The 26,193-nt window shown below is 51.6% G+C and overlaps 16 protein-coding genes across 16 annotated transcripts; 8 read left to right on the top strand and 8 right to left on the bottom strand.

Moving 5' to 3' along the window:
• Positions 1–43: 43 nt before the first annotated feature.
• Positions 44–1,554, top strand: IAQ61_000894 (uncharacterized protein; the record flags this gene model as incomplete). Its single annotated transcript, XM_003841358.2, has 5 exons — positions 44–308; positions 362–427; positions 476–596; positions 649–874; positions 922–1,554. 5 exons carry the CDS (start codon positions 44–46, stop codon positions 1,552–1,554), a joined length of 1,311 nt encoding a protein of 436 aa, XP_003841406.2.
• A 554-nt stretch (positions 1,555–2,108) lies between these two features.
• On the top strand, positions 2,109–3,824 carry IAQ61_000893 (uncharacterized protein; the record flags this gene model as incomplete). Its single annotated transcript, XM_066094863.1, has 3 exons — positions 2,109–2,261; positions 2,368–3,687; positions 3,744–3,824. The coding sequence occupies 3 exons, from the start codon at positions 2,109–2,111 to the stop codon at positions 3,822–3,824; spliced, it is 1,554 nt and encodes a 517-aa protein (XP_065955171.1).
• Positions 3,825–4,536: 712 nt separating this feature from the next.
• On the top strand, positions 4,537–6,950 carry IAQ61_000892 (uncharacterized protein). Its single transcript, XM_003841359.2, has 7 exons — positions 4,537–4,899; positions 5,022–5,057; positions 5,271–5,352; positions 5,512–5,547; positions 5,600–5,653; positions 5,778–6,095; positions 6,144–6,950. Exons 3-7 carry the CDS (start codon positions 5,295–5,297, stop codon positions 6,338–6,340), a joined length of 663 nt encoding a protein of 220 aa, XP_003841407.1. The 5' UTR covers positions 4,537–4,899; positions 5,022–5,057; positions 5,271–5,294; the 3' UTR covers positions 6,341–6,950.
• Positions 6,951–7,387: 437 nt separating this feature from the next.
• IAQ61_000891 (uncharacterized protein) lies at positions 7,388–7,849 on the top strand (the record flags this gene model as incomplete). The annotated part of the gene is made up of 2 exons (XM_003841360.2): positions 7,388–7,429; positions 7,586–7,849. The coding sequence occupies 2 exons, from the start codon at positions 7,388–7,390 to the stop codon at positions 7,847–7,849; spliced, it is 306 nt and encodes a 101-aa protein (XP_003841408.2).
• Positions 7,850–8,569: 720 nt separating this feature from the next.
• IAQ61_000890 (uncharacterized protein) lies at positions 8,570–8,965 on the bottom strand (the record flags this gene model as incomplete). Its single annotated transcript, XM_066094862.1, has 1 exon — positions 8,570–8,965. The coding sequence occupies one exon, from the start codon at positions 8,963–8,965 to the stop codon at positions 8,570–8,572; it is 396 nt and encodes a 131-aa protein (XP_065955170.1).
• Positions 8,966–9,097: 132 nt separating this feature from the next.
• On the bottom strand, positions 9,098–9,988 carry IAQ61_000889 (uncharacterized protein; the record flags this gene model as incomplete). The annotated part of the gene is made up of 2 exons (XM_003841361.2): positions 9,098–9,334; positions 9,438–9,988. The coding sequence occupies 2 exons, from the start codon at positions 9,986–9,988 to the stop codon at positions 9,178–9,180; spliced, it is 708 nt and encodes a 235-aa protein (XP_003841409.2). The 3' UTR covers positions 9,098–9,177.
• A 102-nt stretch (positions 9,989–10,090) lies between these two features.
• IAQ61_000888 (uncharacterized protein) lies at positions 10,091–10,420 on the bottom strand (the record flags this gene model as incomplete). The annotated part of the gene is made up of 1 exon (XM_066094861.1): positions 10,091–10,420. One exon carries the CDS (start codon positions 10,418–10,420, stop codon positions 10,091–10,093), a length of 330 nt encoding a protein of 109 aa, XP_065955169.1.
• Positions 10,421–11,140: 720 nt separating this feature from the next.
• On the bottom strand, positions 11,141–12,110 carry IAQ61_000887 (uncharacterized protein; the record flags this gene model as incomplete). Its single annotated transcript, XM_066094860.1, has 4 exons — positions 11,141–11,411; positions 11,472–11,617; positions 11,690–11,878; positions 11,982–12,110. The coding sequence occupies 4 exons, from the start codon at positions 12,108–12,110 to the stop codon at positions 11,141–11,143; spliced, it is 735 nt and encodes a 244-aa protein (XP_065955168.1).
• Positions 12,111–12,341: 231 nt separating this feature from the next.
• IAQ61_000886 (uncharacterized protein) lies at positions 12,342–14,484 on the top strand (the record flags this gene model as incomplete). Its single annotated transcript, XM_066094859.1, is given in 8 exon segments — positions 12,342–12,575; positions 12,596–13,278; positions 13,328–13,403; positions 13,458–13,607; positions 13,655–13,716; positions 13,763–14,195; positions 14,250–14,288; positions 14,308–14,484. Coding segments are annotated over 8 exon segments (1,854 nt in total), but the record flags the coding sequence as incomplete, so codon positions are not given.
• A 1,453-nt stretch (positions 14,485–15,937) lies between these two features.
• On the bottom strand, positions 15,938–16,138 carry IAQ61_000884 (uncharacterized protein; the record flags this gene model as incomplete). The annotated part of the gene is made up of 1 exon (XM_003841364.1): positions 15,938–16,138. The coding sequence occupies one exon, from the start codon at positions 16,136–16,138 to the stop codon at positions 15,938–15,940; it is 201 nt and encodes a 66-aa protein (XP_003841412.1).
• Positions 16,139–17,114: 976 nt separating this feature from the next.
• IAQ61_000883 (uncharacterized protein) lies at positions 17,115–17,982 on the bottom strand (the record flags this gene model as incomplete). Its single annotated transcript, XM_003841365.2, has 2 exons — positions 17,115–17,745; positions 17,801–17,982. 2 exons carry the CDS (start codon positions 17,980–17,982, stop codon positions 17,115–17,117), a joined length of 813 nt encoding a protein of 270 aa, XP_003841413.2.
• Positions 17,983–18,351: 369 nt separating this feature from the next.
• Positions 18,352–18,608, bottom strand: IAQ61_000882 (uncharacterized protein; the record flags this gene model as incomplete). The annotated part of the gene is made up of 2 exons (XM_066094858.1): positions 18,352–18,492; positions 18,540–18,608. 2 exons carry the CDS (start codon positions 18,606–18,608, stop codon positions 18,352–18,354), a joined length of 210 nt encoding a protein of 69 aa, XP_065955166.1.
• A 363-nt stretch (positions 18,609–18,971) lies between these two features.
• Positions 18,972–19,235, top strand: IAQ61_000881 (uncharacterized protein; the record flags this gene model as incomplete). The annotated part of the gene is made up of 1 exon (XM_066094857.1): positions 18,972–19,235. One exon carries the CDS (start codon positions 18,972–18,974, stop codon positions 19,233–19,235), a length of 264 nt encoding a protein of 87 aa, XP_065955165.1.
• Positions 19,236–20,388: 1,153 nt separating this feature from the next.
• TIM10 (protein transporter tim10) lies at positions 20,389–20,875 on the top strand (the record flags this gene model as incomplete). The annotated part of the gene is made up of 2 exons (XM_003841367.1): positions 20,389–20,486; positions 20,680–20,875. The coding sequence occupies 2 exons, from the start codon at positions 20,389–20,391 to the stop codon at positions 20,873–20,875; spliced, it is 294 nt and encodes a 97-aa protein (XP_003841415.1).
• A 269-nt stretch (positions 20,876–21,144) lies between these two features.
• On the bottom strand, positions 21,145–23,647 carry IAQ61_000879 (uncharacterized protein; the record flags this gene model as incomplete). The annotated part of the gene is made up of 4 exons (XM_066094856.1): positions 21,145–21,404; positions 21,476–22,303; positions 22,393–23,199; positions 23,326–23,647. 4 exons carry the CDS (start codon positions 23,645–23,647, stop codon positions 21,145–21,147), a joined length of 2,217 nt encoding a protein of 738 aa, XP_065955164.1.
• Positions 23,648–24,530: 883 nt separating this feature from the next.
• IAQ61_000878 (uncharacterized protein) lies at positions 24,531–26,185 on the top strand. Its single transcript, XM_003841369.2, has 2 exons — positions 24,531–24,683; positions 24,751–26,185. Exons 1-2 carry the CDS (start codon positions 24,588–24,590, stop codon positions 26,158–26,160), a joined length of 1,506 nt encoding a protein of 501 aa, XP_003841417.1. The 5' UTR covers positions 24,531–24,587; the 3' UTR covers positions 26,161–26,185.
• Positions 26,186–26,193: the final 8 nt, after the last annotated feature.

Below are 26,193 nucleotides of genomic sequence, written 5' to 3'. Positions count from 1 at the left end.
TACACGTTCCTCCAGTGGCTCCACGTTCTTGCCTCACATCACGATGCCTTCCACCAAAGAAACTGGCAGCGCTGCGCGCCCGTTCCCTACTATCAAGCACGTGCGGACATTCCTCACACGAGGCCCTGGTAGTGGTGGTGATTACCACAATGTCGAGGGCGGCCATTGGTTGATCGACTCCAAGATCTCGACCCCAATGAGCCAGTATGAGCAGTACCGAACGTCAAGGACAAGCTGGGGAATCAATGTCCTGGGATCATTCTGTGTGGAGATTGAGGCTACTGATGGGACCAAAGGCTTTGCCACTGGTGTGTGCTGTTCCTCGGTCATGTATCGCAGCTGGCTAATTGAGATATCCCAGGTTTTGGAGGGCCCCCAGCGTGCTGGCTGGTAGCCGAGCATTTTGAGCGATTCTTAATTGGTCAAGGTAAGCAGTATTACAGTTTGCGCAGTATCCAATGCTGATACGCTACAGATCCACGGGATACAAACCACCTTTTTGAGCAGATGTACCGTGGCTCTATGTTCTACGGCAGAAAGGGACTCCCAGTCGCCGTCATCTCGGTGATTGACCTTGCTATTTGGGATCTTCTCGGGTACGGATTTCTGGATTTGCCGTTCAAGGTATACACTAACTTGAGTATTTAGCCATATCCGCCAAGAGCCAGTTTACAAGATGATTGGTGGAGCTACACGAGAGCGCCTCAACTTCTATTGCACCGGGCCGGAGCCAGCAGCAGCAAAGGCTATGGGCTTCATTGGTGCTAAAGTGCCACTTCCATATGGCCCTGGTGAGGGTGTCGAAGGTTTGAAGAAGAATGTCGAGTTCCTCACGAAGCACCGTGAGAGTGTCGGACCCGATTTCCCGTTGATGGTAAGTCGTAGCTCATCACTGTAGACTATGGCTAACCTTTTGATCAGGTCGACTGTTACATGTCTCTCAACGTATCCTACACCATCGAGGTTGTCAAGGCCACTGAACACCTCAACCTTAATTGGTGGGAGGAATGCCTGTCTCCCGATGACACGGACGGTTTCGAACAGATCAAACGTGCTCATCCTCGTATGAAGTTCACAACTGGCGAGCACGAATACAGCAGATATGGTTTCCGAAAGCTGATCGAGGGCCGCAATCTGGACATCTTGCAGCCCGATGTGATGTGGGTAGGAGGCATGACGGAGCTTCTCAAGATTGCAGCGATGGCCTCTGCATACGACATTCCTGTCGTCCCTCACGCCAGTGGACCATACTCTTACCACTTTGTTGTGACCCAGCCGCAGTCACCCTTCCAAGAATACCTTGCGAACAGCCCGGACGGCAAGTCAGTTCTACCGGTGTTTGGCGACTTGTTCCTGAACGAGCCCGTACCGACCAAGGGTTACTTGGACGTCAAGACGCTTGATCTCCCCGGCTTTGGTCTGGTACTGAACCCCAATGCCGGCCTCATCGACGCCAGCCGCATTCTCAACCCTGCGCCTGTCAAGTCACTGAAGTCAATCGAGGAACAGCAGGCAGAAAAAGTTGACGCTAATGGCGTCAATGGACACGCATAAAGTTCGCATTCTCACGGCGTTTGGGGTCCTACATGCGCTGTAGACATTTGGTGTATGCAGTGCAATTGCGCCGCATTACGTGCAGCATGCAGCGGGACTTTTTGCTCGCTGCCCGGTACCGGTAATTGCCTTTGACGATTCTGGCGTTGGTGGACTGGTCGTTGCGAGGGTTAGTCTCAGCATCGGTAGCAGCATAACTTACGAAGTTCAATGAATAACAAATGTTTCCCATGTTCGTATTGAACTGTGTCGGGTGTGCTATTTTTGGTCATGGTTCCGCCTGGCCTCTGACGTATTTGGCAAGGCCTGTGCTCCATGTGCGATGAGAAGGGACGGAGTGGGGCAGTGCGGGCGTTAGAGCTGCTGGCAGAGTTCAACAGGCACAGATTCAGTTCCTCCGCAGTCTTGAACAAGGCTCACTGTCATAGAGGAGCTCTCTGCTATTCTTTTTCTCTGCCATTTGCACAATCACTCAGAATCGTACTGCCAGCTCAAGTACTGTCGGCAGCAAGACCCTTGCCTTCACCCCACCATTGCCCCGCCAAAACAACATCATGGAGGCTGTTAAGGACACTATCCACAGTGCGCTCGAGAAGCTTCACATTACAGGAGGGTCTGCTCAAGGTGCCTCCGTCAAGGAGCCCTCTGAGCAGGAGTTCAATCAGTTGAGATCCAAGTATGAGAAGGCTGGACAGGAACAAGTCTTTGTACGCGTCACCGCCATTCAGGTGCTCTTGGAAGGAACACTACACGCACTCCCTCGAGGCCACTTATATGAAGCTTCCTTTTATGCTAACTTCAGATGAATGATAGGCATTCTACGACAAGCTCTCTACCGCTGAGAGGGCCGGCCTTTTCGAGCAACTGAGCAACTTCAATCCCGACTACATCAACGAAATCACCGAGCGTGCACTGCACCCCGCCAAGTCAGAGTCCACCGAAGCTGATAAACTCGAGCCGCTGCCACAAGATGCCACATCTTCCATCCTCGACTCTTCGCAGGAGAACCTCGACAAATGGTATGAAAGTGGTCTAGCTTTGATCGCGGAGAACAAGGTAGCCGTCGTCTTGATGGCTGGTGGCCAGGGCACACGCTTGGGTAGCTCTGCGCCCAAAGGCTGCTTTGATATTGGGCTCCCCAGTAAGAAGAGCCTTTTCCAGCTACAGGGTGAAAGAATCAAGAAAGCGGAGCTGCTAGCAGCAAAGAAGCATGGCAAGGACAGCGTCATCATTCCCTGGTATGTCATGACCAGTGGACCTACTCGAGGACCCACTGCCAAGTTCTTCGAGGAACACAATTTCTTCGGCCTCAAGAAGGAGAACGTCGTGATCTTTGAGCAAGGTGTTCTACCATGTATTTCAAATGAAGGCAAGATCCTGCTCGAGAGCAAGTCCAAGGTTGCTGTCGCTCCTGATGGCAACGGAGGTCTTTACCAGGCTCTGATCCAGTCTGGCGTTGTCCAAGATATGGGCAAGCGAGGAATCAAACACATCCACGCTTACTGCGTCGACAACTGCCTTGTCAAGGTAGCAGACCCTGTCTTCATTGGTTTCTCGGCATCGAAGAATGTCGATATTGCCACCAAGGTCGTTCGCAAGCGTAATGCGAAAGAATCGGTGGGCCTTATCTTGCAGAAGAATGGAAAGCCCGACGTTGTGGAATACAGCGAAATCTCTACCGAAGACGCCGAAGCGAAGGATCCCAAGGACTCTGAGCTACTGAAGTTCCGCGCCGCCAACATTGTCAACCACTATTATTCATTCAGCTTCCTTGAGAGCATTCCCGAGTGGGCGAAGAAGCTGCCCCACCACATTGCCCGCAAGAAGATTCCACATGTCGATACGGAGACTGGCGAGACTGTTAAGCCGGAAAAGCCAAATGGCATCAAGTTGGAGCAGTTTGTATTTGACTGTTTCCCATTCCTTACACTTGACAAGTTTGCATGCATGGAGGTCAAGCGTGAGGACGAGTTCTCACCTCTCAAGAACGCGAGGGGAACTGGCGAGGATGACCCAGATACGAGCAAGCAGGACATCATGAGCCAGGGTAAGAAGTGGGTGCAAGCTGCGGGAGCTACTGTTGTGAGCGAAGATCCCAAGGCGGGCGTCGAAGTGTCACCACTCATCTCCTACGTAAGTCTATCAGGAGAGCCGTGTACATGCTGATGATCCACTGACATTGGTCACAGGGCGGAGAAGGCCTCGACTTCCTCAAGGCGCGCACGATCAAAGCGCCTGCAGTGATTGAGTCTGAGGAGCCTCGGGACTAGAAGTTTAAAGCGCTTCCAGACTGGAGGGCAATCAAGGCTCAACTCGGCATACTTGCACCTGGCAACCTGCTTTTTGGGACGACACGGCCGAATGCATCCTTGTGATATCTGCAGATTGGAAACATGAAATGAGAATCAATGCAAAAGTTTACCATGAGGAGCGCGGACATGCACAAAGTGATGATGATTTGGAAGATGCAAAACAGAGTCAGTCGACTAACAACCACTTCATGCCTTTTTCCAGCCATCTCCGACTGCGAAACGGTACCTAGGTACAGTAGGTATGTTTGTCGCCAAGACGTCAGGCCATTCATGCATGCATGCATGCACTCTGTACTCTATACTCTGGTGGTTAGGTGTCGACTGATTCCCGATTGCCACGCCGAAGCAGTGCCAGAGTCTGACGTCACCCACACGAGGCTCAAGCTGTCTTGGGCGCTGAATAACAGTATACCCAAGTGCTGGCAGTGGTGAGGAGTGTACGTGGTGTTGTCAAGTATCGCATTGGGGGATGACGGTGCACTGAGTACTGTTTGCAGGATTCCATGGACTTACCTAGTCAGGGGTGGGATCCTAGAGTATGTGTATAGTATAGAGTAATAGTATGTGCAATCTGAAAAGGTTCATGCGGCTCCTTGGGTGCTTGCTTGGGCTTGATTGCATTTAAACGACCATCCTCCCTCCCTCCGAGTCCCCCGCCCGCCCCGCTGTTGCCGCTCACTTCCCCCTCGATTCTAGTCTCCCGCTTAATGACACAACAGCTGCAGTGTGATAGGAGGCCGGACTGTGTCTAAATGGAATTGGGCAAGGCCGCTCATCCTGCAGGCCATGGGGATTGGACCATCTGGCCCGCTTCCAGGGCCGTTGCGTGCAGTCGACCTCGGAAAGGACACAAATTGCGCATTGTTGTTAGCGCGGCAGGGACCACGGCTGCCCATTGATCCAAGGCCTAACAGGTTCCCTTTTTGCCTCGCGCCTTGGTGTTTTCTTACAACCACCAAATTCCAACCACAACTCAGATATTTCGGAGGTCGGTCGCAGCAGTGTCGCTGAGGGAAGGTTAGGAAGCTAGAAAGTACGTTGCGCCCCCGCTCTGGCCTCGCGCTTTATCGTCTGTGACGGCTGCGCCTGGCGTCCTATCCATCGCCCAACCCCTCGACCGCTCCCGAAAAATCTGCGACTAATAGCAAAACGCAGGTGAAGGAAATTGAAGAAGTTCGAAGCTGGAAGCAGGTACTTGCGCCCCTAATGCCCTAACCCCGTCGACGAGAACCCTCCCCCCTCTCCCCTCCTGCGCTCGCCAGCAAATGGCTGGACCTGCAGACGTCAGAGTCAACGCAGCGCGCTCACAGACCACCTGGGTCTATCCCAACGTTCACCATCGATCCACACCTCTTCGCTCGCACCCAGAACAGCACATGGCTTGGATGCTTATACCTGTGCTAGATCGTTAGGAAGGAATCAAGCACCATGTCGTCTCTATCACGTCGCGCGTGCTTCAAATGCGGAAACGTAGGACACTATGCTGGTAAGAGCTCCACCAGCGCATTGGCTTTGGCGCACACTGCAGCGAGACAGGATCGGGAAGCCTGTTGCCGGTCGGCGTTTCTGTTCGTGGCTCCTGCATTGTGTGGTCGGCGTTGTGCAACATTTCGAAATCGAGCATGCGACTAACATGGAATTACAGAAGTGTGTTCCTCCTCGGAGAGGCTCTGCTACAACTGTAAGGCGATACTCTTCCGGACCACTATGAGTGATCGCTGACCCAATACAAGGCAAGCAGCCCGGCCACGAGTCCAATGGCTGCCCTCATCCACGCACCACTGAGAGTACGTTTTACCACCCACACCTTGCCTTGCGCTAGCCCAAAGCCTCGCTTTACGCACAACTCTGGCACACTGGCGATAGCTCTCGCAACACCCACTGCAAGACCCAGGAACTGACACATGGCAGCCAAGCAGTGCTACCACTGCCAGGGACTCGGCCACGTTCAGGCCGACTGCCCAACTCTCCGCCTGAGTGGAGCTGGCACCAGCGGACGTTGCTACAGCTGTGGTCTGTCCGGCCATCTCGCCCGCAACTGCCCAAACCCAGGAATGGGAGGTCGTGGAGTTGGCGCGCCCCCGCGTGGCGGTGGCTTTGGAGGAGGTTTCAGGGGCGGCTTCGCTGGCGGCGCTCGCCCTGCTACCTGTTACAAGTGCGGCGGACCTAACCATTTCGCCCGCGATTGCCAGGCTCAGGCCATGAAGTGCTATGCCTGCGGCAAGTTGGGTGAGTACATTGGCCTGGTGACAAGGCATTGTGGCTAACAGACGACAGGCCACATCTCCCGCGATTGCACAGCGCCCAACGGCGGCCCTCTCAACACCGCTGGGAAGACCTGTTACCGCTGCGGCGAGACTGGTCATATTTCCCGTGACTGCGCTCAACCCGAGGTCAACGGCGATGTCGCTGCCGCCGGTGCATCTGCTCCCGTTGCTGTCCAGCCCATTGTGCCGACCACTGCTGTCGCTTAGGCGGCGAGCAACGGCCAAAGTCCAATGTTGCTGCGAGTAGAATCACAGCAACCAATCAACCCTCTTCACAATTACTCGACAGTTTCTTTTTACCATACGCATAACACAATCGTTTCTTGGCCTTTTCAACATCACATCCGACACACTCCTTGACTTCACGAATCATCAACGAGCAAGACAAAAGTTTCACGATTCCCACGCTGATACCCACAAACGTTATATTCCTTATCTTGCTTCAACCATTCTACCATTATTTCGAACAGACGACGGCTTGGCAAGTTGAGACTGCGTTTCTTGATCCCGGCATGCATTGTAGGTTGGCCAGCTCCGTTAGTTGTTGCAGGTTGCTACCTACGTGTGTTTGGGTCTGATGAGATTCGCCGATGGACCGGGAAGGCGGCTGTGGTGTCAGTGGTAGTGGGAAGTTGTGGAGGGAACTGGGGGCAGCATGAGGAGCAGTGAGGTTTATGTGTCTGTTTGTCGGAGCTGAGGTGGCAGCTTTATCTGCCTTTGTTCCATAAATCACTATATAGTTCTTCGTTTTCATGCAGTGACTGGTAATATGTCATCAACATGTATACATTTGAACGATCTGTTTGTGCCTAGTATACCTTTCATGTGCGTTGTGGTGCTTAGCGAGTCCTGTGCCCGAAGACAGCGAATGAGTTGCCTGGTTGACATGTACACAATCTACAGACGCACCACCATGGAGAACCGACATAGGTACATGTTCACTATTGCGTGGTCAGTACAAAAGAGCAGCTCCAAATCTCCAGATATCCAATGTGCCCAAGAATCCATGTCAGATTCTCACGCCAACCGTGCCTTCCACCTTATGATCAACCACGTGATCTCGCGTCCACGGCGCGTCTCATCTATCGTGCCTTCCTCTTCATAACCAAAAACCTTGCAGGATCTTCCTTTTGCCCTTAGACTTCTCTCTCACTCTATGCATTCATTGCATCGTTCTCTCCAGCTCGTCTTCATAGGCGGTTGTATCGACCGCTCAACAGCGATTCTGACACTGACCGGGATATCATCATCGTCATGGCACCTTCTTCGGTTGCGAGTGAGGAGTCTAATAATGATGTAATATCTCCCTGTTCTTCGCTTTTGTCTTTTGGTTTCTCTGCCTGGTATTTATTGGGTTGACTCTGCACGGTACTATTACTTTGGCACTGGACCCATCCGTCACAGCGTTGAGGGCCGTGAAACAGTAACTGATACTATACTTTTGTTACACAGGACGGTTTTATCGTCGATGTCGATGCTATACAAGCTCATGGTATCGGCGCGGTCGATATTGCGAAGCTCAAGGCGAATGGGTACTACACGATTGCGAGTGTGCATTCTGCGACGCGGAGGAACTTGCTCAAGATCAAGGGGTTTAGTGAGATCAAGGTGGATAAAGTCAAGGATGCGTTGGGAAAGTGTCTGGTGCGTGATACTTCTCCTCTTGGACGTAGCGATCTGGATAGGCTAGGTGGTGACAGGGCAAAGTTGGCTTAGTTGAGTACATGATTTCTGACACGTTATACAGCCTTCCGGAGGTGGTTTTCAGACTGCTCAGGAGCTCGGCCAGCACCGGAAGCGCGTTATCAGAATCTCTACGGGAAGTAAAGCCCTTGACGCTGTGCTCGGAGGGTGAATCTTGCCTCGATCGAATGTAGTCTGGTTTAGTCCTGACAATGCACAGTGGTTTCCAGACGATGAGTATCAGCGAAGTCTTTGGCGAATTTCGCTGCGGAAAGACCCAATTGTCGCACACCATGTCGGTCATTGCCCAGCTTCCAAAGGATATGGGTGGTGCAGATGGCAAGGTTGCATATATTGGTATGGAATATCACCGTAGAGGAGGGGACTTGCTAAGGACTTTCCACAGACACAGAAGGTACCTTCAGACCTGAAAGGATTGCTCAAATCGCTGAGAGATTTGGTGTTGATCCAGATGCTGGTATTTTACCCAGTCTTAAGCACATTCATCGTACTTACAATGTACAGCCCAGGACAACATCACCTATGCTCGCGCTGTGAACTCCGAGCATCAGATGGAATTACTCAACAAGGTCGCAGAGTTCTTCGTCGGCAACGAATACCGTCTGCTTATCATTGACAGCATCATGGCTCTATTCCGTGTTGACTATACTGGCCGTGGCGAGCTCAATGAACGCCAACAGAAGCTCAATCAGTTCCTCTCAAAGTTGACACATGTAGCTGAAGGTACGGTGTCTACCCATAATTGGTTGCATCCCCTGCTAACTCAAGGCAGAATTCAATGTTGCGGTGCTCCTGACCAACCAGGTCCAGAGTGATCCAGGAGCCAGTGCTCTCTTCGCTGGTGCTGATGGTCGCAAGCCAGTCGGTGGTCATATCCTCGCACACGCTTCCGCTACACGAATCTTGCTCCGCAAAGGTCGCGGCGAAGAGCGAGTGGCAAAGATACAGGATTCCCCAGGTATGTTCTGTGATCTGGATATCGAGCAGAATGGCTGACCCGTCCTGATAGATATGCCCGAGAAGGAAGCGACTTACATCATTACCAACGGCGGCATCAACGACCCTGCGGCAGTCTGAACAAACAACGAGAGTCGATCTGTGGTGCTTCTTCGTATGTCGATATGTCATACTAAGTCGACTTGATGGAGTCTACCGATTTTCCCGAACAAGATAAACGTATAATTTTGGGCATGTAGCCGACTGGCAATGTGGTGGACGTGAGATGGAATGAGAGCGTACAAGAGAGGAGTTGCGATGATTTGCCAGTATGTTAGTAGAAAAAGTTTATTTCTTTTCCGAGAATCTCCGACAATACTTCTAATTTATTTGCATTCGCTCCCTCAAATCTTCGGCTTTCCCATGGGAGCTACCTTGGGCCTCCCCAGGATGTCCAAAGGCATCCACCATGGATACTGAGTCAGTTTAGTATCATCCAGTGTCCCCGTAAACTTGGCCTCTCTCTTCTCCAAGAACGACTGCACACCCTCCGTGTTATCCCTATTTCATCCGTTAGCAACTACGCTTCCACACCAGGTGCGATTGCAACCATCCCGAAGAAAAGAGCGAAAGAGGAAACGACGAAAAGGAAGAAACCACTCACGGACTCCCAAACAATTCAAAGATAACCCTCGAATCCAACAAATGCTGGCCCTCTGGACTCCCCGCATCCCTAAACATCATCTCCTTCATCAAATACGTACTGACCGCACTCGTATTCCTCACCACATCGCCCGCCACCTCGAGCGCGCGGGGTAACACATCCTCAGCCCTCCCCAGCGTCTCAGCAAACAGGCCGTCCCAAATCGCATCGTCGGCGCGGTAGGTTGCGCCCGTGGTGACGGCACGCATGGCGCGCGAATAGCCGATTAAGCGGGGCAGGTAGAAGGACGACGCGGCTTCCATGACGAGACCGCGGCGGGCGAAGACGAAGCCGATCTTTGCTGAGGCATGCGCGATGCGGATGTTTGCGGGGAGGGTCATGGTGATGCCGATGCCGACGGCGGAGCCTTGGAGGGCGGCGATGGTGGGTTTACGGCAGTGGTGAAGGGCGAGGGAGACACGGCCGCCGCTAGGGGATGGGGGTGTTAGGTTGGGTTTTTTTAAGAGGTGGAGTATGGGGGATGGGGTGTAGGAGGGCGTGTTGAGCGACATGGAGGGAAGAGAAGGAACCGTAAAGTAAAGCAAACTTCTCGATTCCCAGCCCACCTAGTTAAAAACCAAGCAGAAAGAAAGAGGGCACCAAATCCCAAAAACTCACCCATCCCTATGCTCCCCCACACTCTCCCCATCCTTACCATCCCTCCCCTTCCCGAACCCAATTTCCAAATCCGCCCCCGCGCAAAATATCCGCCCACTCCCTGTCAAAACTATACACTTCACCCGGTCATCCACATCGAACATTGCATACGCCGTCTCCATCTCTGCGCGCATCGTGTCGGTAAAGGCATTGTGGTGGCCCGGGCGGTGCAGGGTCAGGATGATGATGCTGGGTTCTGGGGGATGGTGGGCGGTGCGAATTTGGGTGAAAGGGAGGGTGTCGTAGGATGTGGGGAGGGAAATGGGCGGGTGGGCGCGGGATAGCATAGTGGATTATTGTAGGCGCGTGTGTGGTGTAAAATGGTGGTGGGCGTGTGATGCGGCGGCGATGAAGATGTAGGTTGGAGTTGAGGAGGGAAAGGGTGTCAGGACCTAAGTTTGTAGAGAACCAGGACGAGTAAAACTGGGGGTTAGTGAGGTTGATGAAGAAGGAAAGCTATGTTTGAGCGCCAGGTAAGGCGCAAGGCCATATAGCCTACTCCATCGTTTTCGGAGGAGTTGATGTGATGCGGGGAGACGGGGACCGAGGTCCCGAATTGGTGTTCGACGTCGATGCGAAGGCGGTAAGAATTCAGACTGGCCACGCGCTTGCGCCAATGAACGTGTACGGTTCCTGACAATACTTGCGATCGGGTTTCGTCGAATGTGTGTTATCGTTGGCCAACGTCCAAAGGAACAGGCATATGGAATAAACGCAATTGCAGTCAGTATGCATAGCGAGCTTGTGACGTAGTGTCGAGGGGAAAAAATCTTTGCTAAACCTCAAGTTATACGAAGTAGTCCAGACAATGGATAAAACACATATGAGCATTTTAGGAGCCATGAATACGAATTCGTTGCATGACTTCATTGTCTAACATTTGTCGCATCGGCGATGTCCTACAGGCATGCCTGTCTTGGTCGCTCTAGGCTCCTGTCCACACTCCCATGTACATCATTAGGCTCCTCCCAACATGCATCACAGACTCGACGACTCGAATGGAGGTATCAGGGAATTTCATTCGTTCCTAATGTACTTCTTTTCGTGAAGCATGCATAACCAAGGGAAACCCATATTGTCCCTGCCCATCCAGACCGCACTCCGTAATGAGAAACACGCTTAGAAGAAAGTGGATGGCCTGGTGGAGGAGAAGATCTTCTTGCCGGCCTTCTTGTTGATGCGGTGGGGGAGGGGGAACTTGAGGTTCTTGACGAGGAGCTGCTTGATGTATGGTCGGCGGACATCGTCGGTCTTCTCAATCTCAACAACCTTGAGGATCTGCCATTGTGTTAGAAGGGGGATATTTGCTGGATGCTTCAACAACGTACCTGTACCGACCTGAAACGAGATCGGTGACGGGCGGCCATATCCTGGTAGAGAGCATCGACAGCGGCGACACGGGACATCTCACGGTACTCCTTGTACATGTTGTGGGTACCGGAGCGCGAGTCGTACCTGATCCAGATACCGAAGTTCTTGACCTTCTGGGGGCGCTTCTCGTGGATCTGATAGTTGTTAGGTTACAAGTCCTAGCCCTCGACAAATGGTTTTGGTACACACCTGGTTGACGGAGACGATCTCACCGTTGGCCTTCTTGATCTTGCGGAGCTTACCAAGGAAGTACCAGAACCGTGACTTGGCGACAACCTCGTTGGGCGCAAAAATACGCATGCGGTAGATCTTGGGGGCTGGGTTGGCCTCTGAGGGCAGATGGCGCCCGATGATCTGGTATTCCTGGAAGCGAGCTGTGACAGTGTTAGTATGATTGTACAATGCTCATAGCGTTTTTATCCACGAGTTATAGTCCCAAGAAGACGGAGTTGGCGCGAGCTGGGCATATGGTGGTACTTGAGCGACATTCCGTGGGCTATCGGCTTTCGCGACGGTCGGTTGACGAAATTCTTCAACACCCCTACAGCGACTCTCCAAGAACTTCCAGTATGCCAATATCGAGCGAATATCCTTATCCACTCTCATCCAAGTAACCGCTTTCTTTTTGCACAACCATCGCCATGGTAAGAGGCCGTAGTTCGTTTGCGCAGGGCTTGATCGAAATTTCCATGGGACTGCAATTGCTGGCGGGACAGGGACTGCGGAGGGGGAAAAAGAATCTGCTTACCCATCTGCTTTTCTGTTAGCGATAGCAATATCAGCAATAAGAAAGATTCACTGACCTTTGTTGTGCTGCGAGGTTAGTACCCTTGAAGTTGGGAATTGGAAGTCGGTCAATCGAGGGCTGTGTGGACGCCCGGCCGTCGAATTCGCTTCTTCGTGCGCGCTAGCCCAACATGGAAGCCATCATTGCTTGGCAGGCAGGCGAGAATGATGTGGGTCAAGCGTCGGCGTGCAAACAGCCGCAAACACCGACAACAGCGACACTACCGACGTAAGCCATTGAGCTCCACCACCAACATCACAACCTCGAGCGTTTGGGATAAGGCCGTTGGAAACCATGCTCAAAGCTTGAAACACGAACGGCTGGTTGCGCACGATTATACAATTTCGGCGAGGCGGAATTTCCACTTCACTTCATTGCCAGGTCACACAGCGGAATTATGCAAGCTGCACTGGTGCCTTTCCACGAGGCCTACACCTCAGGCCTCGCCCAACCTGTTGCCAGCTTTCTGAGCCCATTTGCGCCAGCTCATGATCCAGGCCGGCTATATGACTTCTATCGAGCGTCAAACGACGACAAGATTGAAGGCGACATTAGATATGCGCTCAAATCAAACAAAAACAACACGCGCATGTCCAACAAGGAAGCCGGGGCCTGGGTCGAGATCATCGCATGCTATTGGCGCGCAGTCAGGGAGATTATAAAGGCCGACGAAGCTGCCAACCAAGGACGGCTCGCAGATCGTCAATACGTTACAGTGTATGACACTTGGAAAGACTTGACCAGTAGTTTTATCAAACACATTTCTGCCGGACAACTGCCACCATGGGCTATCTTCACACTATATTTCACGGCAAATCACCTTAGGAAGATTGCGATCAAAGCAGACGAGTTCTTGGCCAAGTCGAAGCCAGTGACATTCAACACTGGCTACTCGGACGATATCGTGAGTTCAGTGGCACAAAACCAGAAGCTGGAGGAAGCAGCACGAGTCTTCAACCGCATTTTTGCTCTATGTCTTGGTGACAGGTATGCTAGAATGCTCCTCTTATCTCTCTTCCATCTGACCCGCACCCAGGAACCCAGACATGTCCGTGTCTCGAAAGTGGGGAGTTTATTGCATTGCCAATCTGCAGTTCAAGACATACTTCAAGGTAAGACACATGTTGAACATGCATCAGAAACAATGGCTGATCTGAACCCTGTAGTTAAAAGCCATCAGTCTGTCAAAAAATGTCGTCCGATCCATACAAGCACAAGCCGACCTCCCTCCCTTCGACCTCTACCCACGAGCACACAGAGTGACGTACAAATACTACACTGGGGTATTGGCGTTTTTGCAGGAAGACTATGCAAAAGTATGCACGAATGAACCATGGTACAACCCTGTTCTGACAAATTACAGGCCGAGGAGAGCTTACAGGAGGCCTGGGAGTCCTGCTGGTCGCGATCACAGCAAAACAAGTCGTAAGTTTGGATATGACAGACGTAAAATGCATACTGATCGCATTAGCCTGATCCTGACCTATTTGATTCCGTGTCGCCTCATCACACAACACCAAGTTCCTACCGCTCGACTTCTTGCCGAAGCTCCTCGCCTCGAACGCATATTCGGACCACTCGTAGCATGCATCAAGCGGGGAGATCTTACAGGTTTCGACAAAGCGCTCGCCGAAGGCGAGCCAGAGTTTGTAAAACGGCGTATTTTTCTCACATTAGAACGAAGTCGAGACATCGCTCTGCGAAATCTATTGAGGAAAGTCTACCTTGCAGGTGGCTACGACGATCTCAAAGAGGGACAAACAGAAAAGGACAGGATACGCAAGTCAAGGATACCGCTCGCGAACTTCGCCGCTGCGCTTAGAATGGGTATTGCAGGTAAAGGCAGCGGCCAAGCCGTGGAGGACGATGAAGTGGAATGTTTACTGGCCAACCAGATCTACAAGGTATGTACACAGAGGCCTGCGCTCCGCTTCTGATCTTTCTTAACGCTATTGCAGGGTTTGATGAAGGGCTACATTTCCCGTGAACATGGCATGGTAGTCCTGAACAAAAAAGGTGCCTTTCCCGGAACAGGGGTCTGATTGTCCGATACCTGAAATCATCATCCTTTTGGCCGTCATGATACCCAACGCAGTACACCCACATCATACTACTGGGTGGCCGCATCTCATGAAGGAGGCTGTTATTCCCAGCGCAAAACGCATCAGCAGCCCACCAAATACCAAGCTCTAATACAAGTAAAACGGCCTAAATATTACTCATAAAGAAAACTACAATACGGGTTCTAGTCCAAGACGGCCCAGTCCCTCTCCCTCCTTGCATCTTAACCTCGCCCTTAAGGTTCCGTGAAACAAAGACATCGGATATAGGCCGCGCCGCGACCCAATAGTTCAAGTAGCAGCGCGCCCACCGCCCGCGTCGACGCACAGACGCGAGTACGCCCTATCAGCTGATATCGCGTTGTTAGATTGCTGCCCTTGCCCCTGTGATTGTGACTCTGATGTGACTGTGATTGAAGTTGGCTTTTTTAGCCTAGTGCGAGGGGTTTATTCGATTTCAGTCCATGGTTAGGAGTGCAGGGGAGGTGGGATGGGGACGGTTCCCTCGTGTCCTTGGGCGGTTGGTTAATCTTAGCCGGACTTTTGTGCCTGAATTTTTCCATCAGTGCTCACCCGCTGCTTGACTTGTGAACAATGTCGAAAATAAGAGACTAGCTGATGGTGGGGTGCATGAACACCAGCACCTTAGAAAGCATGTGCATGATGCTAATACTTCGTAAAGCAACCTTCTCCCCAAATAAGTTTCATGTAGCCGAGATATCTAACTTGCAATCGCGCAGTTGATCTTTGTACACGGATTAGCTGATTTCTTGTCCTTCAGCGAGCGTTATAACATAGATGCGGTGTCTCACGTTATGTACCTAACTGCGCGCAAAAATGCGGTGGCGACTATTTCAGAAAAAAGCAAAAAGAAAAGCAAAAAGATGTGGTATAAGCTCCCAGACTGGGAATTGAACCCAGGTCTCCTGCGATTCTGCTTTTCAGGGCAATGACAAGCAGAAATACTGACCACTATACGATCTGGGATGATCTGATTGATGGAAGAGTGTGCCTTAACATAGAGTATACCTTTGTTAAATTGAAAGTGAGGGGAGGGGTTGCAACTGCACAATCCGGCGCGGAACTAGAGTGATTTGACAAGGATATGGTGTGCTACGCTAGAGATTTGTGCTAAGTCCATTTATATACTAAGAACTAGGCCAAAAACAGCTGTATTAGTTACATGGCTAGCTGCCTCACCTATGCTCCACTAAATTCTAATCCTCGCCTGAACAAGCCATCTTAGAATTTAAAACCTGTCTCAGGTCCTTGGAGACTTCGAATGACGCCAACAACTGCCAATTCTCAATCGGAGGAGAGTTCCACGACAGTCTCTGAGCGGCTCAATTTAGGTGCCCTGGGTTGAATGGCTCTTGCCTTGCCATTCTTTTATCCTGCTCGCTTGCCGCGTACACATGCGAGCCTGAATCAGCTCAGCTACTTGCGGTACCATATCCCTCACCTATCATCCCTTATTCAGCCAACTCATACACGCATGCATACACGCACGCACCCTCCCGCTGCCCGCAACCCCACCCCCTCCCTACGCCTCGCAATCCTCCATCCCCAACAGTCCGCCATACCCTCTAACTCAACGCCTCAAACGCAGCCCTCGTAGCCCGAACAAAGAAACTCGAAGCCTTGGCCGCGACATGCCCGGCTTCTTTGTTCGTGGTCTTCTTCCGATGCGCTTGGTTGTGGTACTTGCGATAGGGTCTGGGGACTTTTTTCCCGCCAGCGCGTTTGGCGGATATGTTTTGGATGGAGTGTCGGGGGGGTCGCTCCATGGTTTGGGTTGGGTTGGGTTGGGTTGGGTGGAGGGCTGGGTCTGGTAGGTCAAGTGAAGGATGCAGGTGGTTTGTCATACAATACAAAAAGGAACAGAGGTTTGTTTAGTTCATTCCAAGTGTGATGGAACTTGTTTTTACTGTGGACATGGAGCTGGTTGTAGCAAGTGCAGTATATATGTTGGTGTCTTGGTGAATGAGTATGGGCTGTGTGAGGTGCATCGTGCCGAGTTCCGACCAATGAGGTCAGCCAAGGATTGTGGCTCTTGGGTGAGTTTGGGGTTGTGGTTGTGTTGTCTGACAGGAGAACGAAAATAGAGGGAGAATGAATCTGAAAGACGGTAGTGTTTAGAGTGCTCGACTTAGAAACATCAGTCTGTTTCATCATTGTGTAGATATGCATTTCCCAATCTTGTTCTAGCGCGGGAGATATCAAAACATAGCTATCAGTGATACAATTTGATCGTGATGATAATAAGAACGGGAATAAGAGAACAGCAGATGCGCTGACGTTCCACGGGCAATTTGGTGTGGTTTTGCCTTTCTTGTAGGGGAACAGAGACCGCAAAGGACAACTTGGCCTGTATGATCTCAACGATTTCGTGAGGTTGAACGTTTGTCAAAAAAGAGAAACAGCCCAGACGTTAGAGCCTGAGGTGAACTGGGAACTAGAGTACAAATACATGGCCAAAACCTGTGTTTAGGCGACCCGCCCCAAACATAACGCCTTGCGCAAATTAGTAATGAATGAAACGATAAAGAGAGGACCGTAAAGCAAAAGACATGAGTAAATATACAAGAAGTGAGAGGTATCAATGATGATGACGACGTGTGCGAGGAGTTCTAAAGGTCATTAAAAGAATGGGGTTGTGTTCCAAATCCGATGAATACATGATCAATGAGAGTTGACATGACAATAGGAGGGGTCGAAACGGCGTTGATGAATCGTTCACCAGCATCGACATGACAAGAGCCATCAATAGTGAGGCGACCTCTGTGATAGGTCGTCCATGTGGTTGACCATGGCCACAAAGAGATCGAAGAACAGCTTGCCGCCTTGTTCCATTTCGTTCTGCATTGTGCCGCTGCGCTTGAATGTGTGTCGGGCTCGAATTATGAGAGCAAGATAGTGAGCTCGCAACTTGGAGTCGGTGTCGGGAGTGTTGGCATATGCGAATCGAGCAGACGTGAGTATGGTCGAGCACTGAATGCCAGATTGGAGACCTTGCTTCTTGAGAGCAAGCTTCTTCAGCTCTTCCAGACCGTACTTGTCAGCTTGACAGTAGATGACGGTATCTTTCAAGATCGGTCCGACAGAAGACTGGATTACGGCTTCGTTGTTGCCGTTGCCGGTACAATCATCCTCAAGATTCCAGCTGTTGCGCTTTTTATTATACTCCATGCGAGGGTAGTAGTCACCCTTGTACAGGTACTCGAGTATTGATGAGAAGACTTCAGGGTCCTCATCGGGTAGATCGATGCGCTTGTTGGCTGTCTGGAAGAACTGGCCTTGACAAGCGACTTGGAGATAAGGCGAATGCGACAAAACGTCTTCATGGGCTGCGAAGAGTCGCTGTTCATGGCCGATCGATATTGTGATGATTGCACTAGTGGGATCATTAGTCACTGACTCGTCGACGAAGTATGAAGGCGAATACTCACCTCCCAAGTGTTGGCGATGTCTGATTAGAGTGTGGTGATGATACCTGAGCCTGTTGCACAAGTCTTTCTACCTTTCTTGGGGAGTCTCGGAAGGAGGGATTCTTCTTAGACGACTTTGACTTGCTTGCTCGGTGTTTCGAGAAGCTGCCTTCCTGATAGCGTGTTCGGCTCGATGAAAACATGATGACTTTTGGATGATCAAAGCCGACCTCCGATGGATTTTGACTATTAGTATCCAGGCGCCTGCGATATGTGTATCTTTTGTTCCACAGGCAACCAGTGCAGAAAAATCAGGACGCAAGCAAAACAGGGGGAAATTTTCCTCAGGCAGACGTGTTGTCAAACGGAGAACAGCGACAACAGGCCAACACTACGTGGACACAGCTATGTATATATAGCCGACTCCTCGCCGGAGGCCGCTATCAGGCCCAGCATTCATGGGCAAGATGAAGCAGACGCGATTGGACACGTACATGCACCTAACGAACGCGTCGCGGTATCACATGTTCTTCCTAACCTGATTGGGGCTTAAGAGTCAGTCTGGAGGCCGGTTAAGCCCCCAGACCTGGACCTTGTTGTTGCGCTTGTGCAAGGGCTTGTGGAACGAGGACCAAGGGCGAAGGCCTGATAGCGTAGGTAAGTATGTAGGCCGTGCGTTTACCATGTCTCAAGTATACAGAGGGTAAAAGCAGCTGCAAAGATCAGAACAGAAAAGCGTTCGCATTGTCTCGGCACTTACGGTGTCCCTGTCGATTTCAAGCGTATGTGTGGTTTGATGTATCTGCGTTGAGATTTTGCTTCGTCCCATCGACGCCTCCCTTGCGCACGCCGGCAAGGTTTCATTGTCCTCGGTACGTACTCTAGGCACAGCTGAAGCTTTGGCCCTGAATTCGATCTAGGAATCCTTGATGAGAAGCAAGCCAACGAAGCTGTGCTACAGCCACCATCCGCTCATCGCTCAAATACACGAATCAAACACACACGGCTGTTGACTGAAGACTCCGTCGAGAAGCGGTTTGCCGTGCCCCTGAGGGGCAAAATCCCCTTGCGAAGAGCCGACTGTCGTTGAACCTTGGAACCTGGCTGCGACCCGTTCCCGCGCAGCGATGGGATTCGCAGTGTAGACAGCACTCGTCACCAGCCATGACACACTACCAGTCGTCGCAGAATTATGCATTGCCGATCGAAGTTTGTTGAATACAAGGGGCAAGCTGAGGCCGATCGAAGTTTGTTGAATACGAGGGGCAAGGTGAGGGACCGCACGCTGAGGCTTTCACCGGGCAGCAGCCCCGCCTCGCGTGAGCACCGCGTAATCACGTTACCACTTTTGCCCCTTTTAGGACTAGGTTTCACCATGTCCACGGTCAATGACCCAACATTGCGCTTCAAAGTTCCACCATCTTTACCAGACTCCGGAAACGATGATGTTTCTTGATTCCGCTTCTGTCTGCAATAATTGTGCTGTGTTCGCCATGCAAGCTGCTGTCCCCTCTGCCAGCTGCATACTCCTCCCACCGTATTTAGCCGGATTGCTTCTTCCAGCTCAACGAACCACATGTAAAATACGACGATTGGGAGAGACTCTATCACTCGCAGCTCTACAATGCCCCATATTCCTACTGTCGTGTACTTTCCACCACTCTCATACTGACAAGGACGATACCGTTGCTTAGATCTCGCTATTCTCCTTGGTCAATTGAACCTAAAAAGTAGATCTACCTCACTGGTAAAGGTGGCCTCTCGCTGTCCAGCGAAGCTACTGGTGTTTTCGTATCGGCGACAATATTGGTACATCGCGGCTGCTAGCAGTTCTCTGGGATCTAGTTTCAAGACATCACCTTTTAAGCGTTGAATATGATGAAATATCGATATCTACACTTCCTACACTTGGTTCACCCCTCCCCTCCGCCGCTTCAGTACACGCCTCTTCAGTGCACCAAATCCCTAATGGCAGACACAGAAGCCCGGGGAGTCATGGCAGAGTGATATCAATTCCACCCTTATCCTGGACCGCTCTAGCCGAGACTCCACCCACGGAATACCGTGGCTACAATAGTCACGACTGGAATAAAGGTATCAAGCCCAGCCATATGATATCATTATCCTACATGATTCGTGGTGCTGTATGATGCACACTGGTATAACGCTACCAACTACTTGGTTAGTATCAGGGCGTAATGAAGTAAACGCGCGGAGAACGATACGCAAGACCACACCATAGATTCGCACGTAATCCATAGCAGCAATGACCCGGCCCGCAGTAGTTTATAGTTGGCCGAATTCAGCAGACATCCAGACCATGATGCCAGAACAACCACAGCCTATGCAAGAGCTCTACCTAGAAGAGGATGACAGTAGTTCTCCCCCAAACGCACAGACCACGCACCAACCCAAGCTTCGCAGCGCGACATCATCGGTCGCAACCGCAATCTTCGAAAATCTGCCAAAAAAAAACAACCCACCGACACAAACAACAAAGCGAGCGCCCAAACCCTCCCATTAATACACGCACACACATACCACGCACACAGCACTCCCAATTGCGCATATACACGGCAGATCCGGGTTAATCTCGAAAGAAAACGAAAATGTCGTTCTTGTTCGGCGGCAAACCACAGCTCTCGTCTGAGCAGAAGATTGCGCAGGCCGAGGCGGAGATTGATATGGTTTCTGACATGTATAGTCGGTATGTTATTAATTTTGGTTTCTCTTTTCAATTCCCATGTTCTGGTTGATTCTGCTCTTGTTGGTTATGTATGCTCTTTTGTCTAGTCTTTGCCCGTCCTCTCTTGCCTTTTCACTTTGCCTTTTCCCCATCACACTTACTACCTCTCCAACCCTGGAGGAAAGACTCGAGCGCTGACGTAGGTAATGCACAGGTTAGTCAAGTCTTGCACAGCGAAATGCATCGACTCGTCCTACCGCGAAGCCGATCTCAACAAAGGCGAATCCGTCTGCCTTGACCGCTGCGTCGCCAAGTTCTTCGAGGTCAATGTAAAGGTTAGCGAGAAGATGCAGGGCGAGGCGAATGGCGGCCAAGCAGCAGGTGGTGCCAGGTTTGGTGGCGGCATGTAAAATCTAGGCTGTGTGTGTAGAATTATGAGACATGGGGGAATGAATTGGGGTGCTATACGTTGTCATTTGATGCATCTATACACGGCCCAGTATCCCCTCAATCCACATCTTCTGCGCCTGTGTTGCGCAACCATGCATTTTCAATCCGACAGTCCTCAGTCTTGGGAAGTTTTGGAGATTACAGGGGACCCAGGAGTGGACGTGTGGTGAATGTGAACTGTAGCTGGTTAGTATCAGGATAGAGAATGCATACAGGGATACCACTTGCCTCAGATGCCCTCCAATGCATCCCTAGCCTCCCTCTCAGCTGCCAAGCGATCAATGCCCGATGATCTGATGTACTCTTGGATGAGAGACTGGGTCTCGCCATCCCATACCGAAGTGCCCCTCGTGAAGATGTTGTTAACTTCCATCTGGCCTCGCTCCGCGTGGACCTTTGCATCATGGGCATAGTCCCTTGCCTTTTCAGCGCTCTCCTCGGCCTTCCTGCAACACTCGATGGATTGCAGGAGAGCCTCGATGGTGAATTCTGTTAGTAAAAGGACAGAGGATAATAGAACAAAGTCAAACATACCTCAGCAACCCGAACACCACACATACGATCAGCCGTCCCGGTGGGCATCTCTTTGACATGGTCTGTCAGCTTGACTAGTGCCTTGATTGCGTCGTGGTCTGTGGCAGTCGTTGCATTCCCCGGTACGTAAGAGGACAATGCCTCTAGAGAGGACAGTGCAGCTTGGCGATTGACGGCAGTAGGAAAGACCATAGACCTACTCTCACGCTTGAGCATGGATTTCGCTTCAGGATGAGGGGTCTGGGACTGGGACGAGTGAAGCTTCGAAAGAACAGTCGAGCTGATGCGCTTCACGAGTTTACTCTTGGTGTTGCCGTACCAGCTACGCTTGTGCTGAATGTTTGACCGCCGGCGTTCGGGATGCTTAGTCTCGCGCCCAAGTATTATGCCGCGGAAGCTGCGCTTGCCTTTGATCTTGTTCTCCGTGGACTCTTCTACTATGTGAATAAGTGGAGCATCAATTACGCCGACTGACGGCATACGTTGCTCAAGCTCTTGGATGTCGCTCAAATGTGATAAACGCCTAGATTTTTCGTCGCTTTGGGTTGATCTGACATCTGTTGTGGCCATCGGCTTGGAAGGACTATAGCCGCGAGTCGCATCGTACGACTTGACAGTTTGAGATTCTGTACCAGAGCTCGAAGTGGACATGCTGGGTTGGACAATGGCGTTGCGGCTACTGACATGCTCATCTGAGATTCGACTAGGGTTGGTCTTGCTCTGAGCCTCATGCTCCTGTTGCTCTGCGCCGTTGATGTTTATGCCAACCTCGCCAGTGACTGAAGATTGTGCCTTTGAGGCACTGGTGTCGATACGCCGGTAGCCCCATGGACCGTTTGATGCTGCTACATTTACTGTTAGTGAATCAAAACTAATGACGATTTATTGAACCAGGGTAACACACTTGGCGAAGCAGTTGGCGTGAAGCTTCTGCGTGTAGTACGCATGCCTCGAATTGGCTGTACGGGCGTTGACACGACCGAACGACCGTCCACAGAGCTCCTACACGGCGATTGTAGAAGTTCTGCGAACTGGTCGCTCGGTCCCCGGAGCACGGATTCCGCATCTGGATATATTTTCAGCGTAGGCCCAATGCCAGGGGCTCGCCGGGACAAGAAGCGGAGGATAGTACCACAGGCCAGAACGACTTCCGGCGACTCGCTGCCGCCCACAGCTCGCAAATTCGAAGGAAGCGAGCTATTGCGATTGGGGATGGTGATCGCAGCTAAGATCCTCCTCCGAGCGAGCTCGCTCTCTATGGTAGCCAGTGAACCTGCGTAGGGGTTCCTGCTGCTCAGTATGCGAGACCGCGCTGCCTGTTGCGACTGTCGGCGCCGCAGAACGATCTCCCCCGTGGGTGAGCCGCTTTCTTCCGCTACTGCTATTGCAGACTCTGGGTTTCTGTACACAAACGGATTAGAACTTTCTCTGGGCGCTACTCCAACTGATGCGCTACGGTTTGTCTGCTGCTGCTGCTGCTGCTGGCTCTGCCATGAAATCCTAGTTCCTGCATTAGTATGGTTAATATCGTCCCTGGACTGCTCCAAGGCATCTCCTGAGACGTCCTCGTCGGGGCTCAGGATAGGCCAGTTGCTTTTCGATGGAGTCTCAAAATCAGAGTCGACTAATGTGCGTCCGGATTTCGGAGGACTGTTGGGGTCTACTGCCTGCGCCATTGGTGGACTGGGAAGAGCTTTGTCACGATTCGAAGGCGACGACACATTGTTGTCATCCTGGAAAGTCAGTTGTGCTCACCAAAAAATCACAGTATATCTTCTCACCGTGAAGATTCGTGGAGTCATTACAGGCAACGCAACCACGTCTTGCGCATGTGGACTGGATCGTGCCGAGCCGATGTTGACGTCGTGCCTCGTACTCCTCGGGATTGGTAACTGGGTCGATGAGTGAGACCTGCGTGGCAGACTCCAGTTGACCGTCAGCGGTACACTGTGACTGGGTGGAGTGACGTTCTCAGAGGGATGTGAATCAACCGTCCCACCGGTGAACGGACTACTTGAGATGACTGTTGGCGAAGCAATGCGACTGGGTGAGGAGACGTTCTCAGTGCGAGGCGGGTCCATCGCATCGACGGCAGTGAGCAAATTGCTACTACCGCTGCGTGGGACTCTTGACTCGGGAACTGGAGTGGAACCAGTTGGCTGCCCGTCGGCGTTGTTATCAGAAAGAGGAGATGGCATCGTGGGGAGACCGTATAGTGGATGCAGAACGTGTCGCAGCTAGACCAAGGCGAAAAGGAAGATAGCAGTGAGCCTGAACATTTGTATTTACCAACGCCAATACGCTAATTCGTTTGTCAACACGTGTACACGTGTTGTATGAAGTGATGATGAAAGAGAACGAAGGGGTCCAAAAGGCTCTACACGTCCATAGGAGATTTTTACAATGCGGTAGTGGTGTGTAGGAAAGAGATAAGATGCAAATAAGGAAAAGAGGGCAGTAGATTTGCGTAGGGGAAGAGAAAGTGTTATGGATAGGATGAAAGGGGCCACTTCCTGATATTGAAGGCAACCATCGCTGGTAGCAAATGTAATGAATTTCGGTCACATGTAGCCAGCCGTATACATTCACCGCCCTAATAATGGGATATAGTTATCATCTTACAGATATTGTGACGCTGTTTTGCTCTCCCACGGGTACGATTCTGCGTTCCCCAGTGCTCATGTCTTTTTTTTTCAAGTGTTGAGTCCGCGACCGCTCAGAAGACACTATTTATCTTGATATGAGGAATATTGAGTATTCCCCAGATGAAACTACATCCATGGAATAACCATCACAACGTATAGTGGAAGATATGCGTTTCTTGACAAATCGACAGCATGACGGATTGTGCTGACATGGCAATTAAGAAACAGTTCGAATGCAGATGAGAAAAATAGAGCATGAAAACAAAAAGAGCATAGTTTTTGAATCGAAAATTAGAGCTTGTAAATGTCATTATTGACCTTGCAATGAATGAAGTCAACATGAGACACCATGGCATGAAGTCATTGTGAGCTTGGACCACCTGTTCTCCTCCCATCCGAAACGCCAGCATGGATGTTCCAACGCGTCTACCTTACGCAACAATGTGAGAACCTCTAAATCTCCCATTCGACCCTCCACTCCTTACCCCCCAAAATGGCGAAATCATACAAACAACTCAAAGAAGCCTGGGTGTCCGGCCACACCGGCAGCTCAGTCGCTGATGTGAACAGCGTATCGCTCGCAATGCCTGTACCGTAACACACTCCCCCCAAACACTTACACACAGCGCGTGTCCCACTAACTATGTTGTCGACAGTTGAGCATCCTATTATGGTCCGTTATACAGTCCCGCATGCGATTATTCACGCCATACACGCTGCCAGCCTTCTTTGTGGATTTGCTGCTCAATTGCGGCGTCACGCTATTTGCGACCACGATATACTCGTCCTCGCCATGGGTGTTGAATATGCTGTTGTTGCTTCCCGCAACCGTCCTATATGTGCTTGAGAAACCGATGCCTGTAAAACGGGAGGCGCCTCGGCCGCCTTTGAAAAAGGAGACGCGGGAGGAGAAGGATGCCGAGCTCGATCCACTTCCTGTCAAACCGTTTATTACAAACTACCGCGGCGCTATGATGGTCATCACATGTATTGCTATACTGGCTGTCGACTTTCGAGTGTTCCCTCGTCGCTTCGCAAAGGTGGAGAATTGGGGGACGTCGCTCATGGACATGGGCGTAGGCTCATTCGTTTTCACAGCTGGCGTAGTCTCGATTCGCCCCGCCTTGAAAGAAGCCCCAGGTCAACGCGCACCGCTCTCCAAACGCTTCACCGCATCAATCCGCCACGCGATTCCCCTCCTCGTTCTTGGCGTCATCCGCCTCATCTCTGTCAAGGGGCTAGACTATGCAGAACACGTTACGGAATACGGGGTGCATTGGAACTTCTTCTTCACACTTGCCTTCCTCCCCCCCTTCGCCACCCTCTGCCAAACCCTCTTCGACCTCGTCCCCTCATACGCCCTCCTCTCCTTCGCCCTAGCCTCCGTCTACGAAATCGCCCTCGACACAACTCCCCTCTCCTCCTTCATCCTCATCTCCCCACGCACCAACCTCCTCACACAAAACCGCGAGGGAATCTTCTCCTTCATCGGCTACCTCTCTATCTTCCTCGCCGGCCAATCCCTCGGCTCCATCGCGCTCCCCCGCCAACCAAAACCCAAACCCGTACCCAACCCCCCGTCCCCAACCTCCCCACTCCACCACCTCACCCGCTCCACCCTCGGCCAACTCTGCCTCGTCAGCATCGCATGGACATGCCTCTTCTACCTCTGCACTTCCTACCACGGCCTCCACCTCACCGTCTCCCGCCGCCTCGCTAACCTCCCCTACGTCGTCTGGGTCGCCTCCTTCAACAGCGCCAACATCGCCCTCTGCTGCGCCATCGAATCCCTCCTCTTTCCCAATCTATACCACGCGAAAGCCGGCAGTCGCGCCGAGGAGCGCCGCCGCGCCAGGGACGCCACGAGTACCGTCTTGCACGCGTATAACCGCAATGGCCTTGTTGTGTTCTTGGTCGCCAACCTGCTGACCGGGCTGGTGAATTTGGGGCTGCCGACGTTGGAGATGGGGGTTGGGCAGAGTATGGTGGTGTTGGCGGCGTATGCGGTGGCGGTTACGGGGGTGGCGGTTGGGCTGGATTGCTGGGATGTTACGATTAAGCTGTGAGGGAGGAGGGGTGAGGGAGGAGAGGGCAGGGGA

The sequence above is a fragment of the Plenodomus lingam genome, assembly GCF_022343315.1.
Source record: "Plenodomus lingam strain CAN1 chromosome Unknown contig_11, whole genome shotgun sequence".
Taxonomy (NCBI): Eukaryota; Fungi; Ascomycota; class Dothideomycetes; order Pleosporales; family Leptosphaeriaceae; genus Plenodomus; species Plenodomus lingam.
This window is presented reverse-complemented; position numbering and strand designations above follow the sequence as displayed.

Excerpts from the sequence above, each read along its gene's own strand:
- IAQ61_000892 (XM_003841359.2), top strand. The coding sequence starts at position 5,295 with ATGTCGTCTCTATCACGTCGCGCGTGCTTCAAATGCGGAAACGTAGGA. Across the intron at positions 5,548-5,599 it reads GGAGAGGCTCTGCTACAACT|GCAAGCAGCCCGGCCACGAG; the intron begins GTAAGGCGATAC and ends ACCCAATACAAG. Across the intron at positions 6,096-6,143 it reads CTATGCCTGCGGCAAGTTGG|GCCACATCTCCCGCGATTGC; the intron begins GTGAGTACATTG and ends AACAGACGACAG.
- IAQ61_000878 (XM_003841369.2), top strand. The coding sequence starts at position 24,588 with ATGGCGAAATCATACAAACAACTCAAAGAAGCCTGGGTGTCCGGCCAC. Across the intron at positions 24,684-24,750 it reads GCGTATCGCTCGCAATGCCT|TTGAGCATCCTATTATGGTC; the intron begins GTACCGTAACAC and ends TGTTGTCGACAG.